Source organism: Diceros bicornis, chromosome 11 (genome assembly GCF_020826845.1).
Source record: "Diceros bicornis minor isolate mBicDic1 chromosome 11, mDicBic1.mat.cur, whole genome shotgun sequence".
Classification (NCBI taxonomy): Eukaryota; Metazoa; Chordata; class Mammalia; order Perissodactyla; family Rhinocerotidae; genus Diceros; species Diceros bicornis.
In genome coordinates this window covers 12,269,397-12,292,863 of record NC_080750.1, presented here as the reverse complement: position 1 = coordinate 12,292,863, position 23,467 = coordinate 12,269,397, and the positions used below count along the sequence as shown (strand labels likewise).

Sequence of the window (23,467 nt, the reverse complement as noted above, 5' to 3'; positions counted from 1 at the left end):
GACAATGGATATAAACGATTAAATTAACATCCTCTCTCATTTGTGCTCCTTATTATGATCTGTTAATGATTATGCAGGACTTCACACGTGGCTTCTTGCTGTAAATAGCTGAGTTTTTTCCTAGCCTAACACGGTAAAGAGAAGAACACAGTTTGGCTTGCAAAAGAGCAGCATGGTTAATATAGAGAGAGTTGGTGTTAGTTTTACAGACTAAGGAACTTTTGAAGAAATGACGGCTTCTATAAATTATCTGCAAGTTAGATGTAATGTTTCCTTAGTATTTTAACATCAGTGCCTGCTTCACAGCAGTAGTGTCAGTAAAAAACATTTTTAAGTTATATTTGAAGAATTGAAAAGAAGTGACTTTAATTAAAACATTCTTTGCTTAGATATGACAAGTATGCTTCCTGTAGCACGAAGATTTTCCTACAGTTAAGCTTTTAACATTCTGCTCTTCTCTTTTGTTCTTTCTTCAAATGAGGAATGTAAGTCTGGCAGAATCAGTTATACCCCGTGCGTCCTGGAGGAAGCTCACCATGATGTTTTTGTGGATGAAGCCCCTCCGGTATCTAGCTGGTTTCAGGTGTGGATATTCTTCCGTGCTGGTGATTCTAATATTCCAGACCTTCTTCCAGGCCTCGTAAAGCTGAACATGGACAGGGTAGACGCCCGAATGGTGAGGGGCCACGGCGTAGCCCATGTCAGTGGGAATGCCATGCTCCTAAAACCAAGCAAATGTTAGTTAGAACGTGGAAAGGTTTATCTTGATCCTGTTTTTACCCCAGGATTTTCAAATGTACTATAGATACATTTATTTAAATCCATCATTACTTAATTGTACGGTAAAATTAAAGTGATAAATATTAAGACCTCTAGACTTCGGGAAGCCTGCTAGCCATTCCACCGGTCTTGACATATGATGTGACAGAGTCTGCATTCAGTGCACCCTGTCACAGCCGCCTGTTCTTGACTCATATTTCCACAAGGTCAATGACAAATACTTGATACAAACAACACTCAGTGCACCCCACACAATAAAACTAACGTTTATTAGAGGGATAGACACGTTCCGAGTTGACTAGGCCTGATAACAGGATTTTATTTTGCCTGTTGCCCAGTTTCTACCAATTCTGCCACATTTCTGTTGGTCCCTCAGCATGTGGGCCAGTGATAGACAATGTTCCCTGCCTTAGGAAGATCACACACTTTCAATTAGAAAATGTGGTAAAATTTTATAGAGCAATTTTCTTTAAAGTCAGAGCCCTGGTTATAGTGAAAGTAGAAGGTACTGAAAGAGCCAAATATGTGGAAACCTAGTTGACTGGAAGTCGAGCTTTTGTACATAAAATGAGTCCAGTTTAAAGAAATAGTTTCAAAGTTACACACACACACACACACACACACACACACACACACACACAAACACGCACATAACTTTATTCTATTCAGTTGGTCCTGACTAGGTCTATAAATTCCAAAAATCAATCTATGTGACATCTGGCTTATTTTGGAGGGGGCTTGGGACAACTTTGTATAATTGTGATTGTTCATTTGAGATGGTCTATTAATCCCGATACAGTCTCTTTGGCGTAAAAGATGAAATGTGGGAAATTGCCCAAGCATAAAAGATGAAATGTGTCTTTTATAAAAAGAACAGCCCTGACTTCAGTAGTAGACTCGCATTTTTTCTCCTGAATGATATTTTATTTTTTCTCTCCGTATTTTTCAATTGCTTTATCATCTCAAAAGTTCCACCCACATGGGCTTCCTCTGAATTAGTCACGGCTTTTCTTCATGCCAAAGGGCAATTTCACATACTGAGAACCACAGTATCCAGCTGCTAAAGGCACTGAATTGTCGAAATATGCTACGAATGGATTTGGAAAAAGTGGAAGAGGTATGGTTAGCTTTGTCTTTCAACCTAAACAGTAACAGGAGGTGAAGGAAGGGAATGAAGCAGCTGAACACAGAAGGAGAACGGGTTGCCAGAGGTTTGTCATTACCTAAGTATCTGTCAGATTCCTTCACGCAGCACAAAAGGCCCCCAAAATTTGGTCCCAGCCAACCTACATAGCCTCATCTCCTCTCAGCATTCATCCTCCCTACCCCCAATTTCCGATGATTCCCTTCACGTCTCTGCTGTACACTGTACACATTGTCTCTCCAGTTGGAATGCTCCTTTCCTCTTATCTTGTAAACTCTGTTCATCATTCAAAACTCAACTCAGTCAGCTGTAGTTGAGGATGCTGGAAAGGGGAGCTGCCACACTGTTGCTGTGACAAAGACAGTGAGTGGTCTTAGAGTTCGAGTGGACCATACCTGTGTTTTTGAAGGGTGAGAGGAAAAGTTTCACATTCCTCATTTTATTTGCGTCTTTGTAGAAATTACCATAATTAGGAAATTACTATTATATCATTTAGAATTTCACTATAAATTGAATTGAAATATCTCACTGCCTTTTTTTTTTTACTGGTTTTTAAAAACTCAAACTAATGCAACTTTTTCAACTAAGAATCTTTTACCAACACATACTTTGTGTTAGAAAAGGTCAGTGAAATATTCCTCTAAAGTGGTTTAAGAACAGGGCTGCAGTGGTAATGGACCAGATGAAAGAAAATGAATTTCAATCATAGAAATTTAAAGAAAAAAATTAACAATGACAGGTTAACACTTTTTTTAAAGTGTATGGGAAGAAGCAAGGATGAAATTCCCAATGACAGGAACTACATTATAAAATTCAAATATCTCCAAATTTGTAAGAAATTGTGCTGATAGAAAGCCCAAGGTAGTTTTAAAAGCCTTTGAGTGGTCAGCTATGTCTTCAGGAACACCATGTAAGAAGAGGATGGTCCAGCACAGCAGAAACGTTTCCCTTACTTTAGAACAAATATTTGAGAGCAAGTGTATACACAATTTTTGTTTTTCTTTCTAGCTTTGAACACTAAAGAAATACTGAGTTTTTTGTTCTCATCTTGTATTCGTGTGCTGGCGCAGTGTGGCACAGCGGCGGAAAACTCCACTTCTGGAGTCAAACATATCTGGCTACTTCTTTCTCCCCTTTACCACCTGTGTGGCCTCTGGAGAATGATCTAAGACCTCAAAGCCTCCTGTCCTGTTCTCTAAAATGCTAGTCATAAGAGTACTTACCTCAAAGGGGTTTGGAGGAAATTAAATAATATAATACTTGGACAGAATTTAGTGTAGTTCTTGAAACATGATACACATTCAGTGAATGTCATTTCTTATTGTCATTACTGCCCTGCCTCTATTTTTTATAAGCTATGATCCTATTACTCAGCTATAATGTGGAAATTATAAAACTACTGGGCCACCCTTTCTTCAGTAAAAGGGATGGGCCCTTTTTTCCTATTTTCACCATAAATTTGGGGATTCCCTCTCATGAGGCTTCTGTGACTTCTATCCCACTATCCCTCTTGGGCCTGCTTCCTTTCTGATCTGTCCAAATGCTCTCAACCAGTGCCATGTAGCTCCAGCCTGTGAATCACTGAAACTGAGTTAGTGGGAGGTCTCCTTTAAATGAATTTTAGATAAAGGCAACATAAATTGGCCCACAAATTTGCATTCAATACCAGAGAGAACACTTGAAATCTTATAGCATAGAAAAGTTTGGGCTAAGATTGCAGGTAGAATGTTCTAGAAAGCAGACTATCATGTTTTAGAAGATTTAGCCATCAGGCTAAACTCTTGACTGACTATTCTTTTCCAGATCTTTTAATTTGAAATTAAGCACATATTATTTTGAAATCTGGAGCAAAAGTCTAAAATGGTAGACATTTTAGCTTAAATAGTTAATTATTCTATTCTTTTCATTAATCCTTGATTGAAAGTAGCATCTTAGCTCAGGAATTCTGTAATCTATATCAAGATTTCTCTGGAGGACATGGACTGAAAAGACTGGGGAATATGGCTATGTTACTGTAAAATGGAAATTAACTACTTAGAACGCAAGTGGGATTACTCAGTCTCACAATTGAACTCTTCATCTCCACCTCTCAGCTCTGCCAGATGTGCTCTTTCCTGGGGTTCCTCCATGTCATTAAATGACAATATCAATCATCAACCAACTAGTTGCTGTGTCAAAAAGACAGAGGTGATTTTTGACACTTTTCCTCATTCTCCCCTAAATCCAGTCCCTTATCATATCCTATCAGTTCTACCTCCAGTACATATCTTAAATCTATCCCCTTTTCTCCACTTCTATCATTGTCATCATCACCCTAGTCTAATCTACCACTTTATTCCATAGCCTTCTAGCCTAGGCTCCTAAATATGCTGCCCATTTCCTCTCTTGCTTACTTCCAATCCACTCTCTACATAGCAGCCAAAGAATACGTAAAAGACACAAATATGATCATGTGACTTCCTACTCCAAATTCTTCTATGGTTTCCTCTTGTACTTAAGATAAAATACAAAATTCTTAGGATGGTCATAAGCCTTGCATGATATAACCCTTGCTTCTCTCTCTAGCCTCATTTTGCACCACCATCCACCCTTCATTGTATTTTAAGTCACACTAATCTTTTCCTGAAACTCACCAAGCGCTTTCCTACCTCAGCATCCTCCCATATGTGCTCTTCTCAGACTGGAATTTCCCAGCACCAACTCTTCGCCTAGATAAATTTGACACCTCTTTTAGGTAATTTATTCTGTCATATCTTTAAAGAAGCCTTCACTGACAAGCCCCAATCTAAATTAAGCTCATGTTAAGACTTCTCTTAGTAGCCTTCATTTGTTTTTCAGAGTACACAGCACAGTTGGTAAGTGAATATTGCTTTGAATAATTATTTCTTAGCTCCATGATTTCTGGGTTCTGTTTTATCCACTATTATATGCCCAGTATCTTGCCAACAGCAAGCATTCAACAAATATTAGTGAACAAGTGTGTGAACTGATTCTGACAACCTCCCTCTCATTCTAATTTTCACTTTCTCAATTATTTCAAACTGTCAGTTCATCTGCAGAATGGATATATGGTAACTCACAGGGAAATTTAATATCTATATAAATAATACTTGAAAGTAATACTTGGCCACTTCTGAGACCATGTTTAAAAATTATTATTCAAGTACAAACCACACCCATTTATTATTATAAATTTATATATTTAAATTATACTCTATAAAATTAAAAACTGCAAAATTTTCCTAAATTATGCATTCAGATATTTTCAGATAGAGAATGTGAAGACAAGACAATTTTATCAAACAAAAAGTGATGCTGTATTCCTTAGAAAAACTCCCCCAAAACTAAATAAAAGAAAAAAGAAAAAAATCAGCATTCAAGTATTTGAGCAACACAATAACTTCATTACTGAAGAAACCATTGTTTATTACTATCTTTGATAATATTTATTTAAGTTCTTGCTAGTAATTAAGAATGGTACTTTACTTTTAATATTTTTCTCTATTTTCTAAAGCAATGAACCTTTTAATTTCCATGAATGACCTGAAGACTCAGTGCTTATTTCCATATTTCTGATTAGCAAGTATACAAACTAATCTAATTAAAAACCCCCACAGTGATAGGAAATCAAACAGGCATTCTACATTCTACAGTGGAAAAAAATCTAAAACTTCATTACAACATAATTTCTAAATACTTCCAAATGCTTTTCTGCAGTTCATTTTGGTTAGGATGTCCCATTCTGTCAGTATATGGAATTTCATGCTTTGGATAACTATCTTATAGTATTGAGAATTTACACTTACAATTTACATGAGCTTATGATAAAGTTCCCTTATGTTTATATTTGGTGGTATATTTTGGAGTTGTTTCTAGAAAAAAATTGTTTTGCTTTGATTTTTAATGTGGCTTCCTTAAAAGCAGTGGCTGTTTGAGATATTATTTCACATAGAAAAGAATTTACTATTCCAGATGATAAGAGCATGTTTGGAAAATGAAATTAAAACCTTTTCACATAAAAGACACACGCGTGTGTGCACGCACATATATACACACACACACACACACACACACACAATATGTGAAGAAAATAAATGTATGAAACTATTCCCTTGAATTTGGGGAGCATTTTAAAGCTTCTAAAGATAATTTGTTTCCCAAAGGGCCACACACAAATTTCAGCTTATGAGAACCTGTGGGGCCTCTGGCCCCTGGAGAAGGAGTCATGTAGCAGTTGCTGTGAGTGGGGGTCAGTAAGAAATGGCAGTGAAGATGGCCCAATATATGTAAGGTTACTATTCAAAGGAAACTGTCTTCCTCCTTCACCTAGAACAAAACTAGGCAAGTCAGGATTTATTTTTAGGTTATGAAATTAAGGTTTAGTACTGAATGCTAAGAGTGTAAATATTAGACTATGTTCCTGTGATAAATGATGGTATTCTGGTATGGTTTGAAATGAAAGATCTTGAAAGAAATAATTTCCTTAGTATAGGAATCTGACTTTTCATTTTTTTTTCAATTATGAAATAAAGGGGTTGTGCAAGTAGTCTCTAAGTTTCAGATTTAAAATTGTGTGTTTCTTTGACATAATCTTTGTGGTTTTAGAAGTGATCTTATATGCAGATGCTAAATATGAACGCACTATTTTTAATCCATGATCTAACCCTAAGCTAACATGTATAATTTTCTTCCTACATATTTGAGTAAGTAATAACCTCCTAAAATGTGACTGGCATATTTACATAAATTTGGTTAATATTTATGGATTTGGCTACTAGATTTCTTTCTAGTTTTTTTTTACATAGTGCTCTGGAATTCATAATATAAATTTCTGTTTGCTGGCTGGTATGTGAAAAATCTGCTGTGATGATCATGGTGTTTTTAATAGATTTGGTTTAAGAGTTTAAAATCATCCTCTGTTGGCAGCTGTTGTATAATAAAGAATTTGGCTAGTCTTCATCATCCCTGGTTCCTGGGAGGTAAGCCCTAAATCTATGGAATTTCCCAAGTGATAAGAATGTCTTGTTATTCACGGTGGGTCCCTGAGACTATATCTGGGTTTATGCCAACAAGATAACTCAGGATGGGGTTTGGCTGTGCCAGAAAGACCAACCACGGAATTAGAGTGTTGGGGCTCTGAGCCAGGTGATACCAGCCTGGCCTCCAGGTAGGGGAGGGGAGTTAGATTGAGTTGAATCATGTGGCCAGTGATTCAATCAATCATGCCTATGAAATAAAACCCCAATAAAAACTCTGGACATCAAGACTGAGGTGAGCTTCTTTGGTGAGTGATCTTCCTGTGGGTCCAGAAACCCCAGGAAGGTGATATTCCTTGTCTCACAGTTTGGATTTTAAAAAGCATGGCTACAGTAACAAGAGTAACAAAAGTCTTTGGATAAAGGTGTTAATAATGAGATCTTTTGAAATAGAATGGCATTATAATAACTCCTAAAACAGAAGTGTGACCTTATCACTCTGAAGTTACTCAGATCTGGAAAAGAGTTATAGTGTTTCATTAACTAAATAGTGAGAAAAGAATCTTGTTCTTCCCATATTCAAAGATAGCCAAACCCATGACAATAAAATGGTCAGTGTCTACCAGGAATCTTGGGGATAGGGAGCAGCACAGCATCTTGGAGAAAGCACAGATTTAGGAGTCCTGGGCTCAAGCTCAGCGCTGCCCTTCATTAGCTGTAAGACCTTGGACAGATTATACAACTTCACCAAGCCGCAATTCCCTCATTTGCCAAGTAGGGGTAATAAAACCAATGATCTCACTGAGTTGTAGAGAACGAAAGTTATAACATAAGCAATGTTATTGGCCAAGTACAATTTAATTTCCTTTCATTTTATTAACATTATTCTTTCCTATTGAAACAACAAATAAAACAAGGAAACAAAGGTAAACTAAGAATCTTTCCACCATCACTGCCACCCCCTAAAAACTCAGAATTCTTATTTAAGAGCAAACATTCCTAAAAGAAGACGCACTGTCATTATCAATCTTATCTAACAAAAGTTTTACTAAATTCAGTATACATTTCTTCTGGAAAAGGTCATTGATATTATGTATAAAGTAGGAGGTAAAAATATCTTTGGTGAATCATAAATTTGATAAAGCTGTAACAATGACATCACCAAAAACCCTTCCTCGACACCACATCTGCCCCTTCAAGTACTATCCCAAGGTAACCACTGAATTATTTGAAGAACTTAAATGAAATTTAGTAAACCAATTTAGTAAACCAATTAGGAAATTCCAGAAACAAAAGTTAAGCTAATAATTCGGTATCAATACTGAAAAAGGGTTACAAAAGTTAGGCATACTCAGCTTTAACCTTCATTTTCACTTGTGACCTCTAAGAAGGAATTATTTAGGGGAGAGTGACAGATCTTCTTCTAGTCTTCCTTAATAATTATGTAATTTATTTTGAGTAAGTTTCCATTTAACAGAGCATTCTGTTTTTCTCTCTTAGAGTTCCCTTCAGAATTTTTGAAGTGTCATCATATCTTTGTTGAGTGTCTCGTAGGTAAACACACCACGAAAGGGTGCATTTTTGTAAGACTACTCAAAAGAATGATGTAAACACTTGTACTTTGCCCAGGCCCAGTTGATTTTTTTGAATTGCTGCAGTTTCTGCAAGTAAACACATGAAGAAGTTTGTAGAAATGTAAAAGAAATGATTTTATGAAGCTTTATTTTTTTATGCTGTAGCAAAATAACTGAAAATAAAATTATCTAGAGACATAATGGAGGAATTGGAGGGTTTACTTTAATCCAGCTTTCTCGGAGTTTGAAGTGATGAGTTTTATATGGACCTTGCGGTCCTTGAGAAGTAATAAAGCTATAAACAATTCAGGGACAGGCTCAAATTCCCAAAGTCCTTGCAAACACATTTAATTTTTTTTTTTTTTTTTTTGGTGAGGAAGATTCACTCTGAGCTAACATCTGCTGCCAATCTTCCTCTTTTTTTGCTTGAGGAAGATTAGCCCTGAGCTAACATCTGTGCCAATCTTCCTCTATTTTGTATGCAGGTCGCTGCCACAACGTGGCTGATGAGTGGTGTAGGTCTGTGCCCTGGATCCAAACCCAGGAACCCTGGGCCACCAAAGTGGAACGTGCCAAACTTAACCACTACGACATGGGGCCAGCCCCCACATTTAATCTTTTTGAAAATATACAAGGTTGAGTATACTAGGAATCTTTAAGTCTGCATAGTACTAATTTTAGTTGAAGTTTAATATTCCTGAAGAAAGAATAGAAAAGTTGATATTGATCTTTGTTTGTTATCGCTACTGCATAACCTCTGGTATTTATAATGGCCACCAGGACAGTTAATGCTGCTTGCACAAAACCAAGAAATTACGTAAATAATATAAACAGCTATTTAAAAGAAAAACATTATAAAAAGTCGCTTTAATATACTGAATTTGTTTAAAAAATATAACTCTTTAAGGAAGTAATAACATTCTGATTATGAGGTTTTCATAATAGCAATCAATAACAGGATCAATGTCATGGCAATTTTCAGTTACACAAACCACGCTGGTTACATGAGCTTTGGAACTTGACAGACCTGAGATCAAACCCTTTCTTCAGCTTTCACTGGCTGTGCGATTTTAAGAAAATTATACAAGCTCTCTGAGCCTTACTCTCTGCATTTTCAGTATGGATGGTTGTGTGGATTAATTGAGGATTCATGAAAAGCACTATGCATAATGCCTGGTAAACATCTAGAGCTCAAAAATTTCTCTTCCTACTTTTCCTCTAGAGAGTCAAGAATCTTTCAAACTGAAATGCAAGGTTTAGTTTCCTGTAGAAGAAACAGAATAATAGAATTTCAAGTTTCACAACGTTCCTTGATCTGAGCATAAATTACAAGAAAAGAATAGGGAATTGGAGAGAGTAGCTTGGATGCTGCTGCAGTGATCCAGGTGCGGGATGAAACACTTGCAAGTGGAGTGGGGATGGAAAGTTTTGAAATGGAGCAGGATGTGGTACAAAAGAAAGAACTCACAGAAATCACTGAATGATTGGGAACATGGAGATGTGAAAATGCCAAAGCAGACGCCAGGTTAGCAGTTGTGTGGATTTTATTCTCATTTCTTTGTTTGCCATCACTTCTCTCTCTGGCATGTTTATAACTGCCTCTCAGAAAACAAGTGCCCCCTCCATTTTAACCCAAGGTAAGGCAATCACAAAGGAAGGAGTAGTCAAAATTCAGGAGCAGCATACATGGATGGAAACAGAGCTCTCCCCACCCCCAACCCCACATCTGACTCCAGCCCACCACTAAGAGTTTCTGGGAGAATTCATAAAGGCTTTTATTTCATTTTGTGTCTCAACAAATTTGGGCAGTGAGGGACGATTTTCATGCAGGACATGTACTAATTTATCTTTGTTTTCACAAAACCAGTTTAAATCACCCTATATGTGCTGGAGAGAGATGCAATGTAGAATTTTTGTTAGAGGAAAAAGAGAAAGGAATTGAGGAATACTTTTCTATACTCTTTAGCTCATTGGTGGTCATGAAGTCTTCCTATAGAATGGGGAGAAAAGGTAATCTGGAAAGGAATTTACAAAGAAAAGGATTCTAAGTTCCTGAGGTAATCAAAACTACTTTCAAATGTTTAATGATATACCTAAATGAGAAAAAATCCTGTACCACTGTAGATATGGGTAGGAGATGGTATCCTCATTTGGGTGAAATACAGAGCTTCTAAAGAAAAGGCAGCAGTTCACACTTGCATGGCGTTCAATAAATGTACACAGCTAGAAAACTGGGAGACCCTAACCTTGACGTTATTTTTGACCTGTAAGCACCTTTTGCTTCCTCATCATCCATCCAACAAAAAATCCTGTTGGGTCTCCTCAGAAATAGTTTTCACATTTCTCTCCTTTGTAAAAGGTCTCACTTCCCTTGGTTTGGTTAGAGCTGGCCTTTACTTTCCTCTTCCTTGGTTACTTCAATAGCAATGAAATTTGTCTATTTACCTCCAATCTCTCCCCACTTCTCTCCACCCTCAACACCCCTGCTCTGACGTTCTGTGATTCTACAGTCTATGTGGAAGTGAGAGAACTCTGGGAAGGAGAGGACAATGTCATCTTGGAGCTCGAAGTACTTAAAATATGTAATTCTGAAATAGATAAAATACTTCAATTTAGGAAAGCAGATTTAAAAACATTCTGATGAAAACAAGGTTGTGAAACAATTGCTAGGAATACACCGAGGAAGTATTGCTAAAGGAGGACAGGCTATTCAAAAAGTGCAATTCTTTCTAAAGAATTATAACGATTTGAAACAAGGAAGAAAACACCTGTTTTACATAGTGGTTAAGAGTCAGAAAGCTCTGAGTTCAGTGCCACATCTATGGCTTAGCTGTGTGGTTTGGGGCAATTTCTAAACCCTCCAAACATCAGCTTTGTCATCTATAAAGTGGAGATGACATCAGGAGAGTTATGATGAGAATTAAATAAGAGTTCCAGCCACACAGTGAAGGTCAATAATGTTAGCTATTATCTGAAGGATTAACTTATGGGGCTCTCATCCACACCAGGGTTTAAAACATGTACAAGAGATGAAAGGAAGCACATATCACCAAGGACAAAACCCAACTAACAAAACCCAACTAACAAAACAAACAAAAAAGGCAAAAAAAATAATGTGAAGGAGGCTAAATCTCAGAATGAGTTTATTTTCCATAAATTGCTAATTGAAAATGACTTTGATCAGTAAAAGATAAACAAGGAATATTATCCCATGTTCACAATTTTGAGTGGTGGTGAAATACTTTAACTGATAATACAGAAAAAAGCAGAAATACGCAATCTCTCTTCTGCTTATACTTTCTCTATCAAAGAGAACAGTTTTTCAAAATACTCATGATGACATAAATATAAAATTAGATGAAAAGACATGATAAACTAAATCACAAACTATAATAAACTAAATTATTTCAATATTTTCCAGGCTCAGAAGAGCACATCTTAAGGTAATTTAAAAAATAAAACTTGTAGATTTTTAATTACCTTAAGATGTACTCATTTGAGCCTGTTTATCTTGATCAATAACTTGATGAAGATGCAAAAGTCATGCTTATAAAATATATGGCTGACACAAAGCTGGGTAAGATATAAAGCATGTTAAATAACAGAATCAATCTTTAACAGTATGTTGATATGCTGGAACACTGAACATATAACAAATATGAAATGTGAAAGGGATAACTGTAATATCAAGGCTAACATTTAGTTAACAAAATCAATTGGACAAAAACAAATACCCGAGGGCTTAATAAACAGCTCATGGATGGAAGGTCTGGCAGACACAGGTGTGATATGATGGTTTAAAAAAATGTGATCTTTGGCTATATAAATAGAAGTAGAGTGCACATGAAGGAAAAAATATTTTACTGTTTTCCATTCTAATAAGACTGCATCAGTAGACCATAATGTTCAGATTGGGCCAACATACATTGGGGACAATAATGACAAGTTAGAAATTGTATAAATATGGCAACTGGGACGATGAGGGGCTTTGAAAACCTGTGGAAAGCTTTGAGACACATAACCCGGAGAGAGGCCTATGTAAGGGTGTCAGTCATGCTTTTTTTATGTTCTGTATTCTGATGCTTTGACGTCTGGGGCTTGCTGACCCTGGCGAGACTGCCCCTCCCAGGGCTAGCCAATTCCTGGAGATAGCAAACACCTAGCCAAGAGCATGCTCTTCAAATGCGGATCAACCAACTCAGATCCCCACCCTCAAGCAGCTCCTGTATGGGCTCTCATAAACTGAGTCACTATCTCCCTGCCCTAATCGCCTCAGGGCCGGTGCCAGACAACTGGGAACAGCCCCTATTCCTCAGTGCCACTGAAATTGTTTGAACTAGCCAATCCTAAACCTGCTCGCCCTGCCTTGTCTCATCTTTCCTGCAGAAACCACAACAAAGGCTCTTGCCCACGTTTCCCCCTTCTTCTGTCTGTTGACCGACTCTAGTGCTTCCCTGTGGGGCCCTGTGAGGTGTGGTGTGCCTCTTTCTCTTGGGAACTGTGAGTAACAAACTGTCTTTTCAACGGCAGTCATCTCCTGAGCTGTTGGCCTCACCATACCTGAATAATAATAAAACCTAGATCTTAAAATAGTAAAGATAAAATCTTGGCATCTGCAAGAAATATTTACTTATATTTTCATCTAACAAACATTGAGGTGTCAATCACCATTCTGTGTACACACTTGTTTAGACTGAAAGAAAAACTCTACTTGAATGTATAGGATTGTACTCCCTCTTCTATGACTTATTTCTGAATACACTGATTCAAGTCCCTTCTAAATCATAAGATTGACTGATTGTAAGCAGGGGTGATACTCAAAATATTTACCAGCCAACATGCCAGGCCACTGATCAATCAGAAATGCTGCCAGCTGTAGAGCGGGAGCTGGATGCTGGAGACTCTGAGCCAGGCCCCTTTAGCTGCTGAGTCGCTGGGAGGTGTGGGACATCCTGGGGAGGGTCTGAGGTGGTAGTGGGGGGAGGGTAGTAGTATTGACACATTTCAACACTGTAATAACTGGCATGGCTATACCAGTACTTTTAAGTTGAATATTAGCCCTGATAACGTATCCCTTGGTTTTCTCTTCTATCTCTTGCTCTCTCCAAATTCCTTCAATCATTCTTTTTCTGAAGTAAATTACAGACTTCAACATATTGGTCATCCTGCTCAGAATAACGGCTAGTGTCTTCCTCAAACTGTGTTGCTTAGATTACTCCAGAAGCGGTCTACCAGTTCTGAGCGGACGTTTTGCATCTTGATTTGAACTCTATTTCTAGTAGGACTGCTAGAATTATACTCTGTTTTCAACATCAATAAAATGAAAATCTAATGTGCCTTTTTATAAAGTGCCTCAGTGAAGTAAAAATGATAGAATTCATTCATTCTCTAGCTGGCAAGCAAACTAATTAAAAGATTATCATATACTCCTTAAACAAGCAATTCTTTCCATATATTTTACATTACATTATGATACTGTAATCTTTATTCCCATATTAGAAAAGTGAATGTGCTCACTAATCTAAAAAGTTGTATAGTTGACAATAGACATTTCAGCTAATGTAAATTAGGTTCTGCCTAATTTGGAAAAGAGGGGGGAAAAGAATACTGTTTGAAAGAATAATGATAATGCAATCAAAAAATGCAATCCTCGGCAAGAGCCTATGTTTTCAGGATTAGGAACAGTGTTCCACTACTACTAATTCTAAAACTATTGTCTATAATAGTGTTAAGTATCACTGATATTGGCAACGAGTTCTATGATAAAAATTTCTACTAATAATTTTATTTGTTAAAAATTACACTACCATAATTTGCCAAAATTTAGATCCAGTTCTTCAATTGATAGTATATATATTGATGATTTTTTTGAGGTTTAAATGCAATAAGTTATTTTATTTTCCTAATGGAATTCTGTCCAATTTTTAAAGCTGTACAATAGATATTTCAAACTATGTTGTAGGTCAATAATTAATGTTACAGTTAATCCTTGCATCAGAAAAGGTATCTTTCAAAAAAATCCCCTGTGGAAAATTCATTTTAATACCTGAATTAGCCCATATTTGATTACTAAAAATATTTTCTAATCAACCTCTAAAGCTGCATTTCCTGATGGTTGTAATCATCAAAGGCAAGTTTGCTTAAAGGATTTGCTTGACCTTCCATAATAAGCTATTAGACAGAGCTTTCAAAGCTAAATTAAAATGGACATCAAATTCCCTTGTGAGGCAGAAGTGTCCACATTGTGCCAAAGGATAATAGATCAGATGTGTTTGCTAAAACTCAATGAAAACAGCAGGTGTTTGGCTGTAGATGGTGATAGAGAAGGCCCAGACAAAAGAGTTTTACATCATAGTCTCAGATTCTCTTAGTTGGAAAAGTACATTAAATGTCCGCTAAGTCAGACGCTCATTTGAATATTGAATTTTATCCATGAGCTCCAGTGTTGTTTGAACACCCAGTTGCTCCCAAGGCAGCCTATTACTTCTTTGTATGTTCTTCATTTCCTTCATTGGGAAACACTCATGCTCATTTTTAAATTCAGAGCCTCCACGTTAGTGGAGAAAAGCAGGATGTAACCCAATCTAGAAATGCAACATTAGCACAAGTTAAACTTTTGCTTGTTCTGTCTAGTAAGTTGGTGGTTGAGGCAGAGTTTCCTCCAGAATAGTTCCCATTGAATTAAAGTAGCCTCTATATCTATACACGATAAATGATACAGTCATGTGCCGTATAACAACATTTTGGTCAATGATGGACCACATATGTGACGTTGATCCCATAAGATCAGCACCATATAGCCCAGGTGTGTAGTAGGCTATACCATCTAGGATTGTGTAAGTACTCTATGATGTTCACACAAAACCAAAATGGCCTAAGGACGCATTTTTCAGAAGTTATCCCCGTCCTTAAGTGGCACATGACTGTATTCAGTTCCTCAGATTCAGTTGTCTGTCTCCTTTCCCAGCATTTTAGAAACTCTGCCTATCTTAGGGAACCTTCGGGAATCTCAGGGAACGTTGTTGTCTGAGCTCTACCTTTAGTTCTCAATTTCCCTTATGTTATCAGGATTGCCAGACATTCCCTTGGATTATCACGCAGAAGAGAAATCCAGACTTACACCTGTGAATTGGGTTGGGAGGCTAGTGAGGAAGCCCGGGGGGTCACAACTTACACAATTTTAGAAGACTGGATTTCTGGTCTTAATTCTACCAATAGTGAGCTTTATAATCATGAGTGTGTCACTGTATTTCTCAGATTTTCAGTTTTCTTCCATATAATGTGAGAATAAATATACCTACAGTTCAGGGTTGTTGTAAGAATTAAAGGAAATAATACAGAATATTTAAAAAAAAAAACCCTTGATCTTTTCTCATTACATCTTTAAATTTAGTGGTGAAGCAGCTTTGTAACCCTAATGCCTTAATGAAAAGTAAAAGAGTTAATACATTTTTAGAAAATGTGTAGAAGCCACATTAACCAAATGTTAATTCACATTAACAAAATAAGCTTTTAAACTTGAGGATTTTTGTCCCTCTTACCTGTCACTCTGAACACCTCAGGAGGTAGGCAAAAACTGAAGATGGCAGTTTTATGATACTGAATATAATGATAATAAAAACAACAGCTGCCATCTATTGAGTGTGTGTTACGTGCTAATCCCTGTTCCCAAATGTTTTACATATATGCTCTCTTTCACGTTGTTATGGCTGGGGAGGGACTGGTCCTGGATTCAGTCTTTTTTCATGTCTGTCCTTTCTTGACAAAAAAGTTAACTGGTCGTGTACTTGATTAAACATTAAAGAACACATTTGGTCTTAATTCTGAAGATCCTTCATGACTGTTCTCGACTGCCTGCAAGACCATAATTTGGGTTGTCAATCTGGAGTTAGGAATGACACTGCTAAGAAACGTCCTCTGCTTAGCACTTGAGTTAGGAGGTTAAGAACGATCAAATTTCAATTCTGAATTATTCTTTCAATTCATGATGCTTTTTAGTTGAGAATTCTAAAAAAAAGTGTATAACTCCTGCGCATGTCTGTTCTTACTATATGTACCTTCAAGTATTTATACTTGCTTTAAGTATGAACATAATATTGGCATGCACTGAGTCATTCATCCAAGAAAAATGGAACACTATTATTCTAGATAATGTTCTATGTTCAGGGAAATGTCACAGTGATTTTCATGTCTTTCATCAAATGTGCCTTGATAAACTATTTTTTTGAAAACTACCAAAACAACAACAACAACAAACAAAAACTTCCCTCCTCACTTCTCAATTTTTTGTCTTTTACTGGCACTTTCTTTTACTCTCTGTATTTTCTTGTTTCACAAATTTCTTTCTCTCTTTCTCCACAGTTTTAAGAAGAAACTACAAAGTAATTTCTTTCTCCACATCCTCTCTTGCTGATTAATGTTGCTAATATCAGCAGGCTTAGACTTCTGAAGGTGATAGAATTAACGTTTGCTGCATCGAGAGGATTTTTAATGCTCTCTATTACAAATTGTGGCAATGTTTACCCACTTTTACATGCTGTTTACTATTCCTGTTTATATTCTAAGGGAAAATAAAGGTGGCTCTCCATCTCACAGGAGTTTGCAGATACTGTCAAAACATTTCACAATATCAGCATGGAGGGCACTATTCTTGCTTTCTTGACAAAATATCAATATGTAGCAAAGGTGCACGTGAAGCTGTGTGTCTATTTTGGGGAGTACATTGAGGTTAAAAGGCAAGTTTGGGCTCCTGATGCTATGCATACAGTATTTGGTCTTCTATATCCTCAAGAAAAAAACCAATACATTTTATAAAATCTAACCTTTTCTTGTACAAGTTTGAGTAAGGTACTGTGTGGATCAACCACCCAAAGATCTTGGCTTTAGCAGTTTATGTAGAATAATGTTCCATGATAAGTGGGCATTGGTACTTTCATAAATTCTAATTAGCCAAAAAGCTAATAGTTACACGGCTGGGCGGCCAGCAAACGGAGATGTAACACTTGCTCTTGTTTTCACAGACTTACAACCACAATCTCTTTATGTCATTTTGGAGTAAAAATATGTTAAGGGTAGGTATGTGAGGAAATAGTACATTCAGGGTTTAGGAACTGTAACATTGGGAAAAGCATATATGTGAAAGGAAACCTCAAAATTGAGAAAATTATACTTCAAATCAGTTATTTCTAGTTATAGAGTCAGGACTTCAAATCTCTAGTAAAACATTTTCTCTCTGTCAGGGGAGCAGTTATATCTCAGAGTCTTTCAAAATCATACCCAAATTAACCCGTGTAGTGTATTTTAATTTATTTTACACACTGGGCTAAGTCTACAATTAGTAGGAATTACCTAGAAACATGATCTGATGGTTTTGGATTTATTAACAACATAAATAATCTGTGAGCATTGTAATATCCATTTTGGGGTTTGCGAACAGGAAAAAAAATGCTATAATAAATAAAGATATATTACATTTCAATTACTCTTTGAGTGGTAATTTTGCTGCCTTGATCATTTATAAACAAATACTTGTTGAGCACCTTCATCAGCTAGGAACTGCGATACTGTGATGGATAGAAAATAGTTCCTGCCTGCAAGGTACTCCCTGCCAAGGGAAGGAAAATGATGGGTAAATGGAAAATAGCCTGTTTGGACTCCCTCCATGTGTTTGTACCATTAGAATAACTCATAGAAACAAAGATGAAACACGATCTCTCACCCAACACATGCACTATTGGCTTTTTAATCACTATATACCATCTCCGCTGATCACAAGCACATTTTCCTGCATGCTGTACTTATTAGAACTTTTACTGTAAATTTCCCCATCCCAAATCAGAAACCCTTCAGTATAAAACAGTGCATCTTGCTTTAGTCAATCGAATGTTCCACCCTTATAACATATATGTTTGCAATGTCTTTGAAATGGTTTTATTCCCATTTCTATTGCCTCCCTGGATTGAGTCTTCATTAACTTGTGCCCACATTATAGTCTCCTACCTGGTCTTTTCCCTCAGCCTCATTTCACTCCAATTCTTCTGATACCTAAATTTTATTCATATTTCAGAGTGTACCTAAAATCTTATTTCCACATGAACATTTCCCTGGCCACTCCCAATGATGCTTATTTCTCAGAACTGTGGGTTTTATGTCTGTATAGTTTGGCAATAGATCAAGGAATATCTCATTTTGTTGTAGAATTGTTTTATGTATATATTTTGCCTTCCCAGTGAACAGGAAGCTCTTTCTGGACAGGAGCCATGTTTTATGAGCTGTGACCATAATCACGTAACTGAATCTTATGAGGGTCTTGCGAAGTTCCTCTTAACTTAGACCCATCAAAGCACTAAGCATAGTGTTGAGCACCCAGTACAAACTTAAAAGTCACAGAGTGAAAGGCTGCAACACCAAGTTCACATAGAAAAGCCTCCTTAAAAAGTGCCAGTATGCCAAAACCCTCTAGGAGGTCCTCAATACAAAAAGCTGGTTATTTCTGTAGTCAGTACACACTAGTTCAATATAATGTTCAAAGTGAGGTACTTACTAAGGCAAATTTTTTGTTGAGAATCATCTGTTCCACCAAAGATGACTCATTATGGAAGAGGTGGGGCTGCATATGGCTCCACATATGAGGAAACCACCAGAACTCATCGACAGACCCCAAAAGATGGTCATCCCCTTCATCTTCCTCTTCAGTTCCTTTGGGGGTGGGGGGAGGAAAAAGATTATTCAATTAATTCCAGTTACACTGTCTATCTATCCATCTATCTAATTATGTAGTCCTATCTGTGTATTTAGAAGACACCATTTATACTTAGATACATGTAAGACTTGGAACATGAAATGTAGCAAAGGAAAATATGTTACTTGGGGAACAACCAGAGACTGTGAGAAAATGACTCTCTAAACAATTGTTAAACAGGAGACACAGATATAAAATCACTGCAAGATGGAAATACACAGCCATTCCCAAGGACACTGAACTCTTAACTTTTAGCATCTTTGTATAATTTGCAGTTTGGGGAGAATGGGGGGCTTAGTAGGTGATGCAATGGAGGGAATACGTGTAAGGAAATGTGGGTCAGAGCTCCAGTAGCAGATCATTTGGACATGGGTCACGACACAACCGACACAACAAAATAATTCCATAATTTATTTGGGTTCCTCCTTAAGTCAGAGAAGATGCTACTCAGTAATATTTAGTGAAAACTAAGGCAAAAATAGGAGAAAAAAAGGAAATGTAGGAATTGTTACTGGGAAAACTAGAGAAAACTGATGGAAAGAAAGGAGAGAGGATGAAAGTGATGGGAAGAAGCTGAGAAGTGGTGAAGTCAGTAAAATGATCCCAGCTGCTCCTTGATGGTACACACGTTCCTGATGCTTGTCCTTTCTCTCAAGTTCTTGGAAGCAGACTTTCCTACAAGAGACTTCTAGTTCCTTCAGAGTCAACTCTGTTGTTGTTCCTCTGATTTTTCATATTTGGGCTTGCTTTATTTCCTCCATTTCCCCAACCTGCAGTTTAGCTGAGTGTGGGAAATTCCACAGTTTTCTTATTTGAGGGAGGTAGGAGTCTCTTTTTGTACTGCCCCAGGCACAGTTTTTTTACTGGAGCATGAAAAGAGAGCAGTATAAGGTGCCTCACTACTGTCCTGCATATCATAAGATGATATTAATCATCACAAATTATGCAGCCATGCTTAAATTTCAGCCACAACACTGAGTCCAATAAACCTAGAACCGTGGGTTTTTTCAAACAATATCCTCTCTGTGTGGAGAACAGAGGAACATGTTCAAACAGACCTCAGAGATGCAATGAGCAAAACCTAGATTAGGAAACTCTAGAGGAAAACTCTTTCTTTTTTTTTTAACAAATACATTTCAATGAGGAAGGGAAGAAAGGGGTAATCTGTAGATTAAAAGAGACTTAAAAGACATTTCAACTCTCATAACTTGTGACCTTATTGGTATCTTAATTCAAATAAACCCTAAAACAAAAAAGCCGTTTATGCTATTTATGAGGACATTTGAACATTGATTAGATGTTAAGGAATTATTGTAAAACATTTTAGATGTGATAACTGGTATTGTGGTTATGTTAAAAATAAAGAGTCCTCCTCTTTCAGAAGTATATATTGAAATATTTATAGTTGAAATGTTATATCTGGGTTTTGCTTCCAAATAAGACAGAGGTGGGAAAGGGATGGGAATATAGAGAAAACAAGACTGGCAATGAGTCGATGATTATTGAAGCTGGGTGATTGGGTATAGGGGGGTTCGTTATGCTATTCTGGTTAGTTTTATGGAAGTATGAAACAATAAAGTTAAAAGCCTAATAATAATAAAAAGTTTAAAGAAGAAAAAAATTACAAAAATAATATGCTTTCATCTCAAACAACACTGAGTATATAATTAAAAGGTGGGTTGTCTGTTTTCACATCCCATTTGTCCTCTCATATTTTCAGCAGCAGTTCTGACGTGACTGGTTTTAAAGGGCCCTACAGGCTAAGGATGGAGGATGGACTGCTGCCCTCACCAGCCAACAGAACCCAGTGCTTGTGACCACTGTTGTTTCATTTACTTTCCCAAGAGAAGGAAGGCAGAGCCCACCCGCAGGAAAAGAGTCAGATCCTATGATTTATGGGACAGTGAAAGAGACTTACCAAAGATAAAGATATAGTGTGAGGCTGCATGGTTGCTCTAATTTATGCAGGAGGAACAGGATTAGTGATGTAGACTGAGTGGAATAACAGAATTCTTCAAAGGGACAGTCTTCAATCTCACTTTCATATGCTTAAATACTCTGCTGATATGAAGGGACTATTTTCTCTCCATATAAAGGGCATCTATAAATCGAATCCATTTTATTTCCCTTATTTTTTCCTCTTCGTCATACACTCACGTTACCATAGTATAGTTGAACAAGTATTGCCTTTGGAGTCAGAAGTTTTTAGTTTATTTGTAGGTTCCAACACATTTGACTTGTGTGATTGTGGGCAAGTCACATAAACCCTTTAATGTTGGTATTCGTGTCGGCAAAAGGATGGCTAGCATACCTCTTTTATTCTTTTGGGCAGACGTGTCTACACGGTCCTGGCACATACTGGGTGATCTAAAAGGCCCATTTCCCTTCCTCCTATACTTCCTACTTCTGTTCTCCTTGTCTCTCTTCCATGTCTCCTTGAGTATTGTTTTTATGTTTTTTCACTATAATACCACACGGGGTTGGGGGGCAGTCTCACCTGAGTGTTACGTGGCAGAGGGGACATTGTATTTAGGAAAGAACTGATCAAGCCATTATATTAACTGCTTGGCCTGATTCATAAGTCACCAACATTGAACATTCTTGGGGCTTCCGAGTGACTCTCTTACAGCTCAAGGAAGCCTTCTAGAGAGAAATTCCTTTAGAAGGAATAGGAAGATGGAGTCATGGTTTAGAATCTCTGATGACCCCAACCATGGCAGGGTCTTGGGTCCTGCTACTTTTTAGGTGATAAATAAGGTGGCCCTGGTAGAGAAACATTTGCTGCATGTGACGGTGATGCTTAAATACATGTTTGTTTGTTTGTTTTGACATAAGAATGTTGTCATTTGGTTTCCCTGCAATTAAACATCTCTACTTAAATCCAAGACACTCTCCTCTTGCTTATCATTTTGTATGTCCTCAGGACACCATATTAGTTAAGATTATAGTCAGTTACATGTTGCAGTTTTACTTTCCCATACTGAAAACAGGCAGAAGTCTCTGGGGATTTCCCAGTAGCCACTTCTTTCCTGACTTCCACCTCCCCTGGGTAAAGTGAGCTGAGATTTTCCAGTTCATGGAAAGTCATCCCTCCTACTGCTTTTCATCTCTATTCCCTGCCCCCTATAACTCCTGTCTTTCCCTGCATCTTTCTTCTCAGCTCTCCTTTATTCATTTTTCTAGTTGGCCTCTACCCAAAGTTTATTTATCAGGACAGCACAAAGATCTCAGGGGTCTTGGGAAAGATAGCTCAGGCTTTTGTTGTCCTTTCCTGAATATCATGCTGAAAACTGCTATTAAAATATATATACATTTGAATTATGCAGAAGTCAGCCAAAGCATGTCTGCCCTCTGACAGATTTATGTAAATTCATAGTAGGCATAATTGTATGCCTTTCCTTTTCTCTTTATAACTCTTTCTTATCTGATTTTCTTTAATCCTACTATGGGGATGTTTTACACCAGAATTAATTATATTGAGAACAAGTGTCTATTGCTTATTACTTGAAAGATTATGATAAAAAGCAGTTGCAACATAATTGTTCATGGTTGGATTGTCCTGGCCTCTTGCCACCCCTTCTTCCCCGACTTAGCCCACCGTTGTCAGAGCTGGAGGAAGAGAGAAGAACTAGAAGTCAAATTCCTCAATTTTAAGTGTCATTTCTTAAGTTGTTACAAAACTATGCTGAAATCTTATAAAGTTATTGCAAATTATTAATTATTTTATTATATTTAAGTCTCTTCAGTATTTTATCTGCACTATTTCCTACTCTGATATTATATTGAAAACCATTATTGATTGAGACTACCTTTTGTCAAGCATTGGGTTGTATTTTTCAAGCATCATCTCATTTAATTCTCACTACAACTTTATGAGGTAAGGCCACTGCCAACTCCATTTTACAGACAAGGAAACTGATATTTGGAGAAGTGAAGTAATTTGTCCCAAGTCACTGAGCATGTTGGGACAGAAACTGAATTCTAACCCAAATTAAGCAACTCCAAATTCAGGGGTCTTAACTATCATTCATTGACCAAATGTGGACTTTAGAAATAAGATCAGCATTTACTAATTTAATATAACATTGCTCTTCACATTGTTAATTAATTCTATGCTATAATTAGAATTTACAAATACTACTGGTTCTCAGTGATTTGGGAAAATGTACAAACCTAAAGAACCTGAAGATAAGAGGAAGGAATCTTTTGTCATTCAGCTTCCCCAGTCAGGCACTGCCAATCAAACAATAAA

General features: G+C 37.0%; 1 protein-coding gene across 1 annotated transcript in view; it reads right to left on the bottom strand.

Moving 5' to 3' along the window:
• LOC131411274 (bifunctional heparan sulfate N-deacetylase/N-sulfotransferase 3) overlaps positions 1-23,467 on the bottom strand; it is a 145,640-nt gene that overhangs the window by 77,865 nt on the left and 44,308 nt on the right. The window contains exons 3-4 of the mRNA XM_058549961.1: positions 19,018-19,172; positions 536-721 (exon numbers count right to left, since the gene is read on the bottom strand). Of these exons, the coding sequence (XP_058405944.1) occupies positions 536-721; positions 19,018-19,172 (341 nt within the window). The remainder of the gene's footprint in view (positions 1-535; positions 722-19,017; positions 19,173-23,467) is intronic.